Below are 17,717 nucleotides of genomic sequence, written 5' to 3' on the forward strand. Positions count from 1 at the left end.
TACTTGTCAGCTGTTTTTCTTTCTTTGGTCGTGACTCACTCCTTTATTGCCGCATGCTCAGCCCCAATATTTCAGCTCGTGCCATTTTTTTCTATTTCGGTATTCAAGGTCACTGTGATGTGATGAAGCGTCACCATGACGCCGACTCCCATCCCCCATTGCTACAACTTTACCTCCTGCACTTCCACTACACGCCACTAGAGGCCCCCATTTTTAAAATCCTCTTTTCTGTTTTTTTCTAATTCACTCCATCGCTTTCCCTCCCTCCCTCCCTCCCTCCCTGCCCGCCTGCCTTCACTCCCACCTCCTCTACCTCCCTCCACCGGACTGAACCGCTAGTAACGCCGGTAGGTAAGCCACTGTGGGTCTCTCAGCTGAAGATACAGAGAGTAAAGGCTTTGATTTCATACCGCAGCACCACCGAGGAGACAGCGGAAGCGGCTCTGTGTGTCTGGTACGTACATAACGGGATGCTGGCAGAGCCTTGCGCTTCTCACCGTCTGGTATCTGACTCACAAAATGTGCCTGTTTGCCTAGAGCCGTTGAAATCTCACCTGGGAATAGGGTAAAAGGCTGAGCTTAAATGTGTAAAACGGCACAGGAGAGATGGGGTATTAGCTTGCTTGAATGTGAGTTTGTCGCGTATTCATGGTCAGCAAATAATTTTCCGTTATGTGGTAAGCCGAGCATTTTGGGGTTTTTTGTTATCCTGTGCTGGTTTTAAAGATGTTTAGTTCATAGCCGGGCCTATTGCAGACTAACGTTAACGTGTCTGGCCCACCGTTATGAAACAGCGGAATAACCGTTACACCGGTGGTCGGTAATATGCCTTCTCATATGTGGCCCACAAACCGCGCACACAGGTGCAACCGGGGTACGTGCAGTTCTGCAGACAAATGATGGGGCTTATTTAAATTTTAATGCCTTGAACGCAAATATTAGCTTCTTTGATATTTGGTTATTACCGTTAGAAACGGGTCAGAGCCCGTCTTCTGCCGGCTTCTCCTCCATAGTGACGGTGTTATCATGTGGGCTGGGATTGTAGTAGTGAACCCATTTAAACCCACCTACCCTTTTTTTAACTGGCAGAGAAAAGTAAAGCTGCTCCTCTTTGACTCTGACAAGGCACACATTGCATCTGGTTAAACGCTAACTTAGGACCACTTCTAGAAAGATCCAGCATTTTAAAGAATCTGCAAAATTAGGTAATGGAACTATTGCTGAAAAGGATACATAACGGAGGTCATTCCCATAGTACCCACTCACTTTACTGTGACTCCTCGCTCTTCCATCTGGGGCCCCAAACTCCCTTCAGTGCACACATAAGGTAACATTTAGCTGCTGAGTGTGCTGACATGTACATGAAAAACCAGCATGTTTTTCAGATGAACAGCATTTGTAGTGGAGAAGTAGTCCAAACAAAGCATCTGTACCGCTTGAAATAATTCATGAGGTGAGCCACTCTTGAGTATAGGGTGTCATCCTGTGCTTTCCACTGGATCTATCACACCTGTGTGACTGTGATACTCATGACTTGGCATTGCATTCATTCAGAAAACTGCAAGTTTTCAGCCTTCCCTGAAAGTACGCTAAAATGTCTAGGCAAGGACCGATAAATATCACTAATGTATGTGCACCGAATGGAGAATGAAGTGTAGTGGTACTGATGGTAGGGGACAGTACTGTAAATTGTAAGCAGATACTTTAAAGCTGAATCTGGACCAACAATAGTATGATTATTCCTTTATCGAGGCTGTAGGAAAGGTGAGATGTAAGCAGAACTGAAGAGACGGAAGAGAAAAGCCCCGTGTGACTGGAAACTGGGCCACAAGGGAGACGGTTGGTGCCAGAGGAGGGACTAAACAACACCATTCGTTTGCAAAGAAGCGGGTATTTTTTGCAGCCTGAAACCTGTGGACTCTGGTTCCCATCTCCAGCAGGTGTTTCCAACAATGCATGCTCTGTGTGTCAGTTTTAATGGCCGCAAAGAGCACCGCCACTGGCAGAGATGCTTTGTGCCAAGATCACAACTCCCACCCCTCTTTTTTGTAAATGGAGATTGCGAGAGAGCTTTCATAAGTAGGCATTAGATTTATAATCCCGATGCAGTAGGGAAGAGGGAGTAGCAATCAGATTTATCTGTGACACCACAAATTTCATCCCTTGTTTCTGCACTTTTGTCCAAAAATAGCCAAAATACAAGCAGCTGATGCTTCATGGTGAAAACAGGAGATGTTGCTTTTAGTGTAGTAAGGAAATTTAAACTCAGTCATCAAATATGCTCTAATATCTATATAGAAGTCAGCCGAATGATAATATGTTGAAGCAGCTTTGCAGTAAACTTAACTGAATTCATAAATTAAAAATGAGGAAAATCTTGTCCCTGGAAGAAACTGGACAGATTGAGTTTATATTAGGTGTGACCTCTGTGCTCTTGCAGCTCAAAAAAGTACTCGACATCTGATAGAGAATTGCAAAAATCCCCTTGTCCCCCTCCTCTCTCCTTGGATGCCTCAGAGTGTGCATCTGATTCATCAGATCATTTCTTGTGAGACAGATGGATCGGTAACAACCGCCTGCGCTTAGCTAATGACGATGGCCTGTTTGACTTTCGTGCGTTTCTGTCTTTTCATCCAACCATAGTCACGTTAGCTGAGCACTTAATAACACTGCACTTTGTCATTGTTGCTGCTTACTTCCTTTTATGCTTCCCCAAACTCATTGCTGCTCAGTCAGCAAGACCTCTATCCTGCTGCCACTTGGGAGAGGAGCAGCAGCTCAGGCTCTGTGGCAGATGAGGGAATTATGCTTGTAGCTGATTTAAATGATAGGAATATTATTTGCATTCAGGTTTGCATAGAAATTGTGTCCAGATTTTCATTTCTTTGAGTCTTTTGCCACTGACACATGCCTTAGAGAAGATTAGTCCAAGCAATGTCTTCTCTGATTTAGACCGCAGATGTTCAAGTTTTATAATGTATTTTGTTCTTTTTTTTGTTATTATTTAGTTTCCATTTTGTTCTAGGGAAAAAAAAGAAATCTTAAATAATCTTACTAAAAGTTAACACTTTTAACAAGTCTTTAAACTCTTTACTGCACATATTTAAAACATGTAGCCAGTGCAACAGATGAATATCAGCCACTGATGGTGGTGAATGCTGTCTTATTTTCTGATATGAGACATTAGTAAGCAGGGTTAATATTGGACAGCTATATCTGCGTGTCCTCATAATGATAACTTAAATTTTATAGTTCCAAAATATCATCAGCTTTTGATATTTTCTTATCCAACTGTATTGCAACAGACCTCTATAATCTACTTATCTGACATTACTAATGTCACTTGCATAATGATCCAATGTCTTTTCTGTGCTTGCTGCATTATTATTTGAAATATTTGTATTAGATTAAAAAAAAGGCTTCAGTATGGCACACCTTTGTTAGGATTACGTGGATGGAAGCACTAAACTTCACACATATTTCTTAGGTAGGTTGTTCCCATGTTCTTGTTTCTCTATGGCAGCATTTTTTGTCCCGTTCCTGAAGTGAGAATAAGGGTCAGAAACTCAACTGTTATCTGTCTCAGTCTGAGCCTTGACTCTCTTCGAGGCTGTTAATCAGAAACGTCCAGCGGGTGGTTTTATGGGGCCGGCTTAAGTTGTTCAGCTCAAGGTTCTGCTTGAGTTGCATAATCATGTATTGTTTACTTATGAGTGCTTATCAGTTTCAGTAGTCCAAACTCAAAATATGACCTCAGTGTGAACACTCTCTATGTGAGTGCGTGTGAGTCTGCGTCAGAGAGATGCTTCAAGTCACTTGTGCTTGGCTGATTTGATTAAGTTTTCACTTTTGTCTCACTTTTTGCTTTTAAGTCGTTTTCCAGAAGTAATTCACCTCCTTGATCGATAAATCAACATCGTGCCTGCCTGTAAAAGATTTTGTTGGCCACCAAAGAGGAAACCCTGGATTGTAAATGTCTTTTGTTTTTTTAAGTGGGGTTTCATTTACTCAAGCTTAAAATGTAGTTTTGTTTTTCAAATGGCCAAAAATGTTGGAAAATGTTGCTGTGAAGTAAGGTAACACAGACGCTTAGCTTGAACTGTATGTGGATTAAAAGTACTTGTGTGCACAGTGAGCATGAAAAATCCCTGGTTATGTGAACTACAAATGAGGCACCGCTTTGTTATTTTCCTCTTATGCTGTGCAAAGAACTTAGCAGATGAGCAGTGTCTCTTGCTGTGGACACTGCACACTGGTCCTAGTTGTTTCCACACAGACTCCAATTGTCATGACAAGACAGCGCAGCCACGCTATGGCTAGGGGTCAGATGGATCCTGGAGCAGACATAGCTGTGGCGTGTGGCTGAAGTGAAGTTGACAAAAAAAGCTGCAGGCAGTGTAGAGAAGGAGGAAGATGTCAGTTTCGTGGCTTTCATTTAATATTCAGTCCTGTTACTAACCAAATGTATAGCCACTTTTAAATTCAGCTTATATCCCCACTGCTGGCCGTGGTGTTAATGTGCCTATGTTCGAGAGGAAGTCAGCGAGAGCAAAACAAAAGGAGCATGCAGCACAGTGGAAATGTGGGCGCAGCGTCGCTGCTCGGCGAGAAAACAGTTAAAGGAAGATGAGCGATGGAGGTGGGTTGTGAAGTTGCCTGTGTTTGGCTCCAAGGAGCAGAGAGGAGAACGCCCAGCCAACAGACACCAGAGACAGCTCGCTGACCTGCTCTAAACCAACTCCCCCCCCTTTCTTCCCTCTTCCACCTCTGGAGCAGCTAGCAGGGGCCTCAAGTCCACATCCAAACTAAACACACCAGACTGCAGCTGCATTCATGTCCTCTGTAAACCGAAACATCACCTCGTGCTGCGAAATGTCTCTGAAAGCGGATCCGAGGAATTAGTGATATTGCTGTTGTGCAACTGTAAGCATTTGTACTTCACTAAGAAGCCCACAAGTCAGCAAAGATCTGAGACGGAAAAGCTGCGTTTGAGAGTCGTGACTCGTGACTGAGGGAAGTGATGGGGGAGGGTTGGTGAGAGGGAGAGGGAGAGAGCAGGAGAGGGAGAGAAGGCAGCGGAGTGCACATGTAGAGGCAGGTTGTGATTGGTGGATGAAGGGGGAGGAGAGAATGAAAGGGGAAATGGGAAGCATCCTTTTAAACCGAGGGCATTCTGTACCAAAAATAGGGCGCATCTTATCCACTGCAGACATATTTTATCTAGGTTTTTTTTTTTTTCATAATTACTGTTTTAGCCTGCAGAGGGTTGAGCTTCCTCTATAGCACCTCAGGTTGACAATGAAAGCATGAAAAGCATGAAAAAGCATGAAAACATGAAAACATGAGCATTCAAGGACACACATGCTGCACAGATGTTTGGCTGGTGATAGAGTTGTTTAGCAGTTAGTAATCAGTCTGCATTTATGGCTAAAGCTCTCTCAAATGTACATTTACATTTATGTGATTAGTCTTGCTTTTTCATAACATGTTGATAGTTTTAAGTATTAATGGCACACATTGATTTATTGTCTTTCATCATGAAAAACTAAACACATTTAAGTTTGTCCAGTGTGAAAGAGTTTGTCAACAGGGCCTTCTTATGGCAAGATAGCCATCAAAGTTGAGGAGACATTTTATCAAACCTCCACTTTTACCAAAGACCTACAGTGCTGTGCTAAAGTCTCGAGCCACCCCTCATTTCTTCGCTAGGAAATTGGAAATAGATGCAATGATTTGTGCAGCATAAATGGAAATACAGTATATTAGGCAAAAACAATTCTAATGAGCCTGAAAGACAATATTTGAGACAAGCAAATCTATTCTTTAATGTAACCTGAACTCAATCAAGCTTTCTTGTAATGTATTTAAGTAGTGTTCAGGAATAGTTCTCCAGGCTTCCTGAAGGACATTCAGAGCTCTTCTTTGGACATTGGCTGCTTTTGTTACAATCTCAGTTAAAATGATCCCACACTGCTTTGATAATGTTGAAGTCCAGACTCTGGGGAGGCCAGTTAATGACTGATAGTGGTTCATTGTGTGTTTTCTACCCAGGTGTTCTTTTACTGCATTGTGACGCTAATTGTATTCGATCAAAATCTGTCAGTATTTTTCTGTATTCATAATTGTATAATTACCCAACACCACTGGCTGAAATGCAGTCCTGAACTATGACAGAGGCTCCACCGTGTTTTATAGATGACTGTAGACACTCCCTGCTCCAACTCTCTCCTAACTTCCTCTGTACATTTTGATGGTGATTTGAACAAGAATTGTAAATATGGATTCATCACACCATAAGACCTGTTGCTACTAATTTTCAGTCCAGCTCTTGAGTCATTTGGCATAACTCAGCCTTTGTTCGCCCTGTTTCCCTTCCTTAAGAAGACCTTGTTAACAGCCACCAGTCCACTGACACCATTTCTTATGAGGCTTCAGTGATGCTTAGATAGATCAGCTGAGGGCCAGATGCGTGCCACATGTCCTCTGTCAGGTCTTTGCTGGATTTTTTTTCTAGTTCTTAAGGATATACCTTTTAGATACTGTTCATCTGCTGTAGATAGCTTTTTTTAGGCCTGCATCTTCTTCTTTCTTTCCCCACTTGAGATGTGCTTTTTTAAAAAGTTTATCTGGGTTAGAGTGGAAATATTTATGCTCGTCTGTGAACTGTGGGATATACAGAGCGTAATGAAGTATCCACAGACACCAGGACTGTAGAGTGTCACGGCCCATCTTTCACCAAAGCTTAAAAACCCATTTTTTGGTATATTGACTTTCCATTGCAGGCATTTACATAATTTTCATCTCACTTTTGAAAGCACTAAACAAACAGAATAATGTTAATAGGAAGGTTTGCAAAACCTATGGCTGATTTTTAGTTTCAATGCATTTAATATAAGTTGCTTTGAGCAGAAGCATGCATATATATTTATACTTGTTGCCGTAACTTGTTACCAAAGCAAGTCCATGTTGTAATATTTGTAGAAGTGACATTGCTTCATGGTAACCTTTGAAATTTTTCTCATTCGGGCGACTTCATGACAGTGCTAGATGTGAACAGATCCTTTTCTGTTTCTTTACAGATATCCCCTAGCTTGAACTGACAACAGCTGGAACAAGTCAAGTGGACAGAAGATAGTCCCGCTACATAATCCCACCCGGACAGCCGAACACTACTCTTAACAACAAACCAGCCAGTTAGCAGACGCATTAAACTTTGACCAGTCAGGGCTTCAGATAAATGGCTGACAAGCAGATCAGGTAAGGTTACAGAGGTTTGGAGCTGTGGCTTTGTTTTTAATCTAGTGACCACCCACATTTGATATTTTTGTCTTTTTATTTATGGTTGTTACCTTCATCCAGTTTGCCTGCCAAATTGATCAATGGGGGGATCGCTGGCCTAATCGGAGTGACCTGTGTGTTTCCCATTGACCTGGCCAAGACTCGTCTCCAAAACCAGCAAAATGGATCTCGCCTTTACACCAGCATGTATGACTTTCTTTTCTTTTTTCAGCTTTAATCCACAGTAGCCTTGTGTAGTGTTACTCAGCCTATCAGGCAGCTCTTCAACTGACATACCACAACTGTTGTGCTTGTGTTACAGGTCAGATTGCCTTATTAAGACCATTCGGTCAGAGGGATATTTTGGGATGTACCGAGGTAAAGTGAAGATTTTTGACTTTGTATGTGATTAATGTGTAAGCTCATTTAAATATAAGGTAATCATTTTTCTAACCTGTGTAGGCTTGTGTGCTTGAAGCACCTCCTGTTATGCGCGTATCAAGTCTGTTTGGTGTTCACTTAAACAATGTTTTAATAGTTGATGCTTTTTAGTGTAGTTGGCAGGGACATGGATATCTGCACAGAGCACAGAGCCTCACATTCACCCTCTGATGATGAAATTTATGTCACTCAGACCTAAGTGTATCTTTGCATTCTGCAGATGTGGAAAGTCTAACATAAGATAACATGGGGGGGGGGGGGCAGTGGTCTTTCATGTGTCTTTTTTAAGACACAGTTTTAAGAAACATAGATTTCCCTTTATTAGTTTTTACTTAGAAAATATAACAGTGTTTTTTTTATTGCTCCAAGAATATAAATCCCATGTGGCAAAATAATAACGACACAACAACCAATGACAGTCACACACAAGAGTGAATAACAGTCACTCTTACAAAGGACAAAGGGAAACTGAGGCTATAGATACACACATGAGGTAATCAGGGAAGTGGAAACACTAGGGTAACAAGAAACGGCTAAAACTAATTAAGACAATAACAAAGGAAGTCAAACCTACAACAAGGCACAAGAGGAAATAACTAAGAAGGGAATCACCTGACAGAGATGAAGACTTAAAAAGTTACAGGAGGATGCTGGGAAGGCTAGATTAAACGAGATCAAAATAAACACTTTTAAATACCAGTGGAAACCAGGTTACAGTAGTAACATGTACTAAAGGCTAAACATACAGCCATTACAATAATAAAGAAAAACCTGTTACACAAAGTTACACAACAACAAAACTCACAAACTGTAGAGAAAAAAGAGAATACTTAAATACTTATTTTTTTCTTCTTCTTTGTGTCTTACTTTCCTTCTCTGCCATTTTTATCTTCTCAGGAGCTGCCGTGAACTTAACGCTAGTCACACCGGAGAAAGCCATCAAATTGGCTGCAAACGACTTCTTCAGGCATCACCTCTCCAAGGATGGGTGAGAAATGAAAGTGCTGACAGGCAGATTGACACTTGCCCACTTCTCTAATTCCCACTGTAATTAACTGGCGTGTTTACTAGTATATAACCTGACATGTTAGCTGTCTTTAGTGTCACCAAGGCTCCAGCTAATCCCCCATTTTCTGTCAGCTTCTCAGAGGCACCGAGCACTTCACGCTGGCTTGTTAACTGTTTGGTTTCTAAATACAGAGTTACATGTACGTGTGAAATATAATTGGCACACAGTGGAATCACATTACATACGCCACAAACCAATCATGGTGCGCTGCTGAATAAACAAGTACCTGTTATCCACCATGAGCACTGTCTGTGCAGACAACCCTGGAGCTCTCTGGGGCATCCGTCTCCATCGCTATGGAGACAAACATGTAGGCTGATGAATGATTGACTTGTCTGGCCCACCTGCTCGCCTTGTGAATTATTAATCTGCCCTTGTGCTTGACATGTTGATATGGAAGACAAAGATTAGCATCACCAGCACTAGTGGTTACAACTCCTTTTTGAGGACTGTGGAAATGAAGTTGTCTGGCTCTCACACTGTCAGTCTAGTGTCTGCTTTAATCTGATCTCGCTTTTACCTTTTGCTTCTCCAGAAAGATTACTCTGTTCAAAGAGATGTTGGCCGGTTGCGGTGCAGGTACATGCCAGGTGAGTGAGTGAGGCGCTTCTTTAATTGCATCCTCCTGTTCTCCATCTGGAACACCCAGCTTTAACACTGCCAGTGTCAGATCACATCCAAACCACTGGACCTCATTTGTCTCTGCCTACAGCTGGAATTAACCACAGCCACATTTAAATAAGAGGTGGTAGTCATAAAACATACTTGGGAGTTTCTCACTGCAGATAGTGTTATCTGTGATCTGAATGTGACCTGTAATATTCCATTTTAGTGAATGATTTCTAATCACTGAGATGCTGTCCCATTAGCGGGCTATACTCTGGCAGCTAGACGTGAGTGATCAGATAAGACTCTGTGAGAGTGCTCAGCCATGTGCGCTGAGTGAGTGAGTCAGAAGGAAATGCCTGTTGTCAATGAGGCCAAAGGCTTCAAGCCCGAGGAATGTGATTAGATTAAGTGTAGCAGACCTTGGATTAAGATTGCAGCTGAGAACATGACCATCTCACCCTTAATCCAGTTAACTAGTTACTACTGTGTGGATTAGAGAGGAAAACAAGAGTTGACATTTAGCTAATGGATGAAATTAGATTTACACTGCACTTGTTTTTTTTCCCCCCTCCACTCTCTGTACTAATCAGTCGTAAACTAAACTTTCAGATTAATTTGTTCACAATCCGAATATGTTGACAGTTCATGTGAAACCTTTATTTTGCTCTAATTGTAGGTTATTGTCACAACTCCTATGGAGATGTTGAAAATTCAGCTCCAAGATGCTGGGCGGATTGGTAAGAGGAGATCTAATCTAGCAAAGACTGCTGTTTGTGACATTGTGTAGTAACAGTGGCCTCATGTGGTCACGTCAGAGATGACAACAGTTTTATCTTATTGTCTTTTTTTCTGTTACAAATCCAAAATGTTTGTTTATGTATACCTGCTCTTAGCATCGAGTGCTTGAACTTTTCTTTCAATGTTCCCTGCAATTTGTAGCTGCTCAAAGGAAGCTGATGCCAGAGACAGTGGCAGCAGGTACCGTGGAGACGAAATCCCCGACAGCCATGCAGATTAGCAGACAGTTACTGAGGGAAAAGGGCATTGCTGGGCTGTATAAAGGCCTTGGTGCCACGCTGCTCAGGTAAAACAGATTTGGCAACTGTACTTTTGTAGATTTAGTGAATTTCTCAGAACTTACTGTCATGGTTTTATTTCTCTGATTTTATAGGGATGTTCCATTCTCTATTATCTATTTCCCCCTTTTCGCCAACTTGAATAACTTTGGAAAAAGAGGCGCAGAGGGCCCTGCTCCTTTCTACGTTTCGTTTATATCAGGCTGCGTTGCAGGAAGCACGGCAGCTGTGGCTGTAAACCCCGTTGATGGTGAGCAGTGATGCTGAGAACACTGTTTCCGCAGTCTTTGCACTGATGTTTGATGTTATACTCACCTGAACTCACTGTGTTGCAGTTATAAAGACTAGACTGCAGTCGCTGACCCGAGGGAACACAGAAGACACGTACACTGGAGTGACTGACTGCATCAGGTGACCTAATTATGCTTTTACAGCACGTGCCAAGTGCTATGTACAGTCACCCACCATGTCTGCCGGTGCTGGATGTGTTTTTGGGTTAATCCAATGTTTTCCTGTTTGTTCCCCAGGAAAATCATGCGTAACGAGGGTCCATCAGCCTTCCTGAAGGGAGCCTACTGTCGAGCCTTGGTTATCGCTCCTCTGTTTGGCATTGCCCAGGTGGTCTACTTCCTGGGCGTGGGTGAATTTATCCTCAGCTTCTTGCCTAAAAAAGACAAATAAGGAGCACCTCCTTTCTGCCTTTCCCTCCCATAATGCATTACACCAACTTCGCGAAGATTCATCCCATACCGAGAGAAGTTTGTGATGGGTCAGAGCGTGACCATTAGTACAGATTGTTTTAAATTTTTTGTGTTGAATGTGTTCAAATCATTCAGGAGGGAGCCTTAGTTTGCCAAGCTGCCTATGGCGGCACAAAAAAAAAATCCAGTTGGCAGGTTTAGCCAGCTCTCTGGAAATAAAGCCACAAATATCAGCTTGTTTTAAGTTTTAAAAAGAATATCGCTTTATAATTACAACATTGTACTTATCTTTTTGAATATGATTGTTAAAGTTTTAAAGCAGATGTACTGCCCTCGGTTGCTGCAGTTCTGCCACCCTACAGTACCAAATTTTAGTCTTTAAATGACAGACGAAGTCTTACCAATTGGTTTGAAACTATAAATTATAAATGATGATGATCAGATTAAAAATAAATGCACATTCCTTACTTAGGCAAGTAGAAGAATATTAATCCTGTAAAACAAAAAACAAAAACACAACCTTCCCTTAACCTTATGTCTTAAAAGGTAACACACAACGAGTTACAGTAACACAGGCCTCTGTTTCAGACAAAGACCGAGGCAACGTGTTGATGTGATACCAGCACAATCGCTATGATCTTTCCGTAGGAGCCACATCCCTTCCTGTAAGTGGTTGTAATGAACCCAGCCATTCAGCTCTGAGCACACTTTGATTGCCATGGCTTTTTAAGTAGATCAGGTTCCATCTGATGCGTTGCACTACCACAATGGTTCAACTGTTGCCCCCCCCACTACGACTATAGCTTTGTTTCGTGGATGCACACTGGACTGAAGCACCAGTGTGAGAATCGGTGCTCAACTACAAACTACATGCGTAAACTTTGTTTGAACTTTGACGGAATCACAAAACAGCTGCGTCTTCGCGCCTTTTTATGGGTCAAGCGCATCGCACTCCTGCCCACACCCCAATCACTGATGTCACAGCGGGGGTTTAGTTAGCCTTTTTCAGGCGACCGAAAACACCTGCTGTGACATCACTGATTGGATTGCAACCTAAAGTGCAGCAAGCAGCTTTCTGCCACGTGTGATGCACAGTTGATTCAGACACAGACGATAGCTGTGAACACTAAATGAGCTGAAAGTAATTCTAATGGAAAGCCAGATTATTAGTAATTATTGATGCTAACAAACGGTCAGACCTCACCTCCTGAGATTTATGAATACAGTCATCCATTGTGGAGCCAGCAAGTCCAGAGCATTTCATCCTCACATCAGATGCAGACCGAATTATTTTTGTTTACAGATGAGTTCATATTCAGTTTGAATTCTTTATCCAAACTTGAATTTAATGGCAGGACCAAAAGAGCTAAAAATCCTTTGGATATCAGAAAATCACACCAATGCGTTCTCAGTGCACTCGATGATTTTCTTTTTTAACCAAACATCTGTTTATTTGCTTTAGAGGGTTTTGTTTGCTTTAAGCTGCGAGGGAAAGCAGCCCTGTTGTATCTTGTTTATGCATCACGACACTGAAGCGCTGCCATTGGTTTATCTCACCGGAGATCAAGGTGACTTTGAAGTGTATTATTCCAATCACATTCCCTCCTTGCTCCCACCGTTCAAGCAGCTCGTCAACTGCACTGTTGCACTGTAGATACACGATGCAACTTTTCAGTGTATTTAATTTGTGGGAGTGAGCTTTATTTATCGATATTCCTTTCTGTGGGCAGTATAGCACTATGTATTTGTGTGTTGTTTTTCTTTTCCTGTGTCAAAGTGTCCACCTTAACTATATTGTAAATATGCAGATGATATGAACTCGACGTTTTGGGATTTATTGTTTGTTTTGTAAATGATGGCTTTTTTTGCACACCTACCTCTCCAGCTCCCCTGTCAATTCATGTTGTGGTGATTTTTATGTTTTATGATGATGTGGACATATCGAATGAAGGAATATTAACGCCGGACACATCATATGAACTTAAATGCAACATTTTAATGAGATTTTTTTCGTAAATGTTTGCAGTGGGGAACACTAGTGTAGTTTTCTTTTTTGGGGGGGATGGAGGCATTTCTGCCTATTGCTGTTGTTTAAGTGTGGGTCAGCCTGTTTCATCAGCTAGGACCAAATGAAGCATCGGCGATAGAGCGAAGTGTCTTTCGTTTTAAGTTAACGACTCGCAGAAATGCTTAAAGAGTTCTGAAAATTAAATGTGAAAGCCGACAGAGACCTGCTGGCATCGGACGGTAAAGAAAATCTGTCTGTTTTGAATGGTGCTTCTTTCATGAGGTGGCTGCAATATGACAGTGGCTGCACTAATGACCAAGGCCACACTGACTGAATCACTTCGAGCTAATCTCAGCGTTATCAATGTCTTAACTGAAAGCCATAGGTCAGTAAGGGACATCATCTGGCACCTCCAGCCATGTCGGCAGATAATAAGATGGCCCGTCTGCTCATGTGAGCTTGGCTACATAAAGTACCGCTGTAATCTTTTTTTTTTCTTTTCCACATTCCAGTTCATTTTGTATTTGCTGTTATTGTCATCACAATGCCTACGTTTGTCTCGTCCAGATTACTGTTGTGATTTCCTTTAAAAGCCCACCCCTCCCTCGTTGTTCTCGGATCGTTCTCATCTGTTTTTTTGCCCGAACTTTGAACACGCTGCGCAAGTCAATTTTCTTTAACCCTGCTGTGAATTTAAACCGACCTCGTGCATTAGGTTTTTTTGTGTGTATGTGCGTGCGTGTCTGACGGTGTAGTGGTGTAGTTGATGTGTAGTTGTTAGTGTGACACACTATTTTTCTCTTGATTCTCTTGATTGTCGGTCCAATGCCCTCCCCTCTCCCTTTCTTTCTATCTGTTGCCCTCCTCTGCCATCCAATCTGTCCAGCATCTGTCGCCAGGGTGCGGGCTAACACAGAGGAGCTTTTAAAACACCAAATGTACGACCCGGAGTGTATACAATCAAAGAAAGCACAAAGGATCATTAGGCACAAGAGACCCGCTTTGGATACTCGAAATCTTGGAAATCCATGTGCTGCTTTTGCAGATGTGATTTAAAAGTCTTGATTTATTTCTGTGCAGAAGTCTTGAATGAAATGAACATGTCAGCTTATGTATGTCTGTAAAACTGGATCCATAGGGCTGAGACAACAGGTCATTATAAGAGACCCAACGTGATGGTGTTCACTATGTCACCCGTCACCAGTTATCCACAAATGTATATCCCGTACATATTCTAAACGAATCTAATATAAGAATGTAACGTAGATATTATGAGATGTATTATGAATATAGTGAAGAGTTTATTACGTTTTAATCTAAAGATTTGTGCTTTACACGTTCACCGAGAAATTTCACGAACCAGCTCACTGATATGCAATAAGTAAAGCCACACACACACACACACACAGACACTCAGTAGGAAAAAAGTAAACACTGAACACCATCCGTCAGTCACAGGAAACACGGTGTATGAATAATGCCGCTGGGGGGGACCTTGGAGGCCTTTTGGAGGGTCTGAGCTCATTTCACGGCCTCTGTTCTCTTCCTCCAAGAGGAATTGTGCATTATAGCACTTTAGAAATCAAGGACCCCCCACCCCCGCTGTCCACCTACAAAGTCTCTCTATGACATAGACGGTGTTTATGAATATGTGGTGAATGACACGGTTGTCTTAGACATGGTTTACAATGCAATGGAAAATAAATAAATTGTGTTCCCTGTCACAATTCGCTGTTAAATAAACTCACTGTCCTGAAATCTCCTGTTGTGGTTGTCTGTGTGCTGAGTGTCACACTTTTTTCCAACTCTCATAAATGTGGTCCGGCGGTCGTCCGAGAGAACACAGAAGAACTGACACAGCGTTTTTTTTCACGTGTAATACTGCTGTGAAGACTGAACAGTAGGGCTATGTTTTGAAGACTACAAGGGTGACATTGTGGCTCCTCGGGGCACGGGAGCAGCTGTGACTGCTGTTATGGTTTTTGCCCGATGAAGCCACCAGGTGTCAGTGTGGGCTCGCAGTAGAGCTGTGGTCCTGTAGTGGGAGTGGGAAGAGAGCAGAGCAGTGCCTTGTACTACAGGTGTATGCTAAGCTGGGGTGGTGTGGTAGAAAATCACGCGCTCCGATCTCACTCACTGTTTCAGCTTTCTTTTGTTAGTCTCTTACAGCTGTGGCAGACCTTATAGGCAGCTGAGCCTCTTTTACCTGAGCTCTTTGTGGTTGTACTAGCTGAATAAGGTCTGTCTATGTGTTTAGAACTTGCATGATAGGAACAAGTGCATTTTCTTGTGCAATTTAGCCTAATGTTTGGGGTTTAGGATTCCTGCTTGTCTCAGCAGAACGTATTCATTATTAATCCCTTGCTGTTTGCAATGAATTTAACATTACTGTTCATGGCATTAGTTCTCTGGGTGCTATTTTGCAGCAGCCTGCAGCATTATTACATCATAGCACTTTCATACAGCCCTGCATGCACACCACACACACCCCGCTCTCTCTTTTTCTGTATGTCTTTGTCTTTGATCTTATTTAGGCAGAGTTAGATTTCACATTGAATGCTGTTCCTCTCTGAGAGACTCCTTTCCTATCCACTCCAGTGTTTACACGCACAGCAGATTAGCTGAAGGCTCATTTTACCACAATGACAACACTTTGAAATACAGAAATGAGCACCAGCTACTGTTCTTTTCCTCACTCGAGTCCTTTTCATGTGTCATGACTAAAGCTTTCCACCGTGAACTATTATTAGCCTTTCCTGCTTTCTAGCAAGAGGATGGGAGAAGGTGGAGGAAGAGGTGGTCTAAGTTGGGCTTAATGGGAAAGGATGATGAAGGAAAGAGAAAATCAGAGGTGGAGACAGCAAAGGACCATCTACAGAAGGAGCAGAGAGCCGGAGGAAGGGAGGGGATGATGGTGATGTGTATATAGGTCACTAAATCAATGGGAATCAGGTTTTTGAAGGGGAGAGAAGGGGGTATTTATAGATACCAGTGGAGACAGATGCATCAGTGACAGGCACAATGCTGCTGGGAGCACAGGGGCAGGGGGTGGTGGCTGCGGCGTGGGGCAGGGGGTGCGAATAGACTGTGGTCAAATTAGCCTGTGGAGAATTCTCCTAACAAATGGCAAAAAGATTCTCAGGTCGTGAACAAATAGCACGAAGCGCAGCGCAGCGCAAAACAAAATATAATCAAATGGAAATCACTGCAGGACGCTCTGAGCAAATGACCTTCGCAGCTCTATTCACAAGACGCAGGCAAACAGTTAGTTGAGGTATTGCAAATGCACACAGCATTTGCATCTACAGTACAGCTCTTCTCATATCCTATTGAATTTCTAATCTGTGATATCAGAGGGCCACGTGACGGAATAGAATATTAGCTTTCTATTTTGCAGACTTGTGTGGGTAACATTCACATTTATTACTCAGGCAATCTGAGAGTCTCTGATAGGCTGTGAAGTACAATAACATACCGCAGGAGACGCTGTCAGAATTTCAGAGCAGAGGGAATTGGTGACCAGTGTCCACTTTTTATTTTTTTTTTTCAGATTTAATGCCATGGATTAATTAAACTACTTCTATTTTTTACAACATCTACTGAGTGGCAAATGTTTTGATGTGGGCTCTATGGTTTAGTTTTAATAACTGTCATGACTTATCCCATTTATTTTATAATGCTCCAGCTTCATGCGACAGGAAGTTCCAGCACAAATTGGAAATTTGCTCAAAGAAAGGGGAAAAAATAATTGAAAATGTTTTAATTTGCTTTCTAACTGGCTTTTTCTAGAACTAAGTCAAGGTCATGGACAAACTGTTCCTTCACCACTTCCTGGGCTGCCAATGGGTGATGTAATACAGGCTGAATACCGAGTGGTAAAATAATCGACATCTCATTTCTGCATCTAATATAGGGATAGCAGTCACATCACCTTGCATCAAAAAGTGACAGGGGAAGCACCCAATGACTCCAAGAAAGCTCTCAGTCTGCCCCGGGCCTAATGATGCGGTCGGCAAACTCATGCAGGATACCATCTTGCATGAAATACTATACAAAGCGGGGATATGGATATGAGGCAGGTGGGGTGAAGTGACAGGGCCAGATGGGTTTCCAACTTTTCTCGCATCATATCAGTGTTAGGTGGTAGTGAAGCACTGGGTTTTACAAATTGATCCATTAAAATGTGTCATTCAGGCAGTGTGCCGAGTACATGACCGCTACCATTGGTTTGTCTTTATTAATTAAAGACAATTAATTAAAGACTGGTGATTCCACTCCACTATTATCATATCATTTTTTAAAAATGCACTTTTAATATTCAACATTTGTTTGGACATTTAAATAGTTATTTAGTTATGATTAGCATCACTGTTGATTAAATATTTACTCAACAAAAAAAACGTATTTTTTTCAAGTCACATGTACTCATGTAAACAAATTACATAGAAAATTAACATGTGATCAGATTACTTAAAGTCAGCATTTTGGGCATGAACTTTTTCCTGAGTGGATCCAATCAGTTAATGTTGGCATCA

General features: G+C 42.1%; 1 protein-coding gene across 1 annotated transcript; it reads left to right on the forward strand.

The window, feature by feature from the left end:
* Positions 1–269: 269 nt before the first annotated feature.
* Positions 270–14,933, forward strand: slc25a22a (solute carrier family 25 member 22a). Its single transcript, XM_063479544.1, has 11 exons — positions 270–454; positions 7,080–7,257; positions 7,360–7,485; positions 7,601–7,656; positions 8,617–8,707; positions 9,324–9,378; positions 10,074–10,134; positions 10,337–10,481; positions 10,569–10,723; positions 10,809–10,884; positions 11,001–14,933. The coding sequence occupies exons 2-11, from the start codon at positions 7,238–7,240 to the stop codon at positions 11,152–11,154; spliced, it is 939 nt and encodes a 312-aa protein (XP_063335614.1). The 5' UTR covers positions 270–454; positions 7,080–7,237; the 3' UTR covers positions 11,155–14,933.
* Positions 14,934–17,717: the final 2,784 nt, after the last annotated feature.

This window comes from Pelmatolapia mariae, linkage group LG7 (genome assembly GCF_036321145.2).
Source record: "Pelmatolapia mariae isolate MD_Pm_ZW linkage group LG7, Pm_UMD_F_2, whole genome shotgun sequence".
In the NCBI taxonomy this organism is placed as follows: Eukaryota; Metazoa; Chordata; class Actinopteri; order Cichliformes; family Cichlidae; genus Pelmatolapia; species Pelmatolapia mariae.

What these genes read in the sequence shown, in the direction of transcription:
- slc25a22a (XM_063479544.1), top strand. Translation starts at nt 7,238, where the DNA reads ATGGCTGACAAGCAGATCAG. An exon ending in CCAAGATGCTGGGCGGATTG is followed by an intron (nt 10,135 to 10,336) that starts GTAAGAGGAGAT and finishes TGCAATTTGTAG; the next exon opens with CTGCTCAAAGGAAGCTGATG. An exon ending in GGAGTGACTGACTGCATCAG is followed by an intron (nt 10,885 to 11,000) that starts GTGACCTAATTA and finishes TTTGTTCCCCAG; the next exon opens with GAAAATCATGCGTAACGAGG.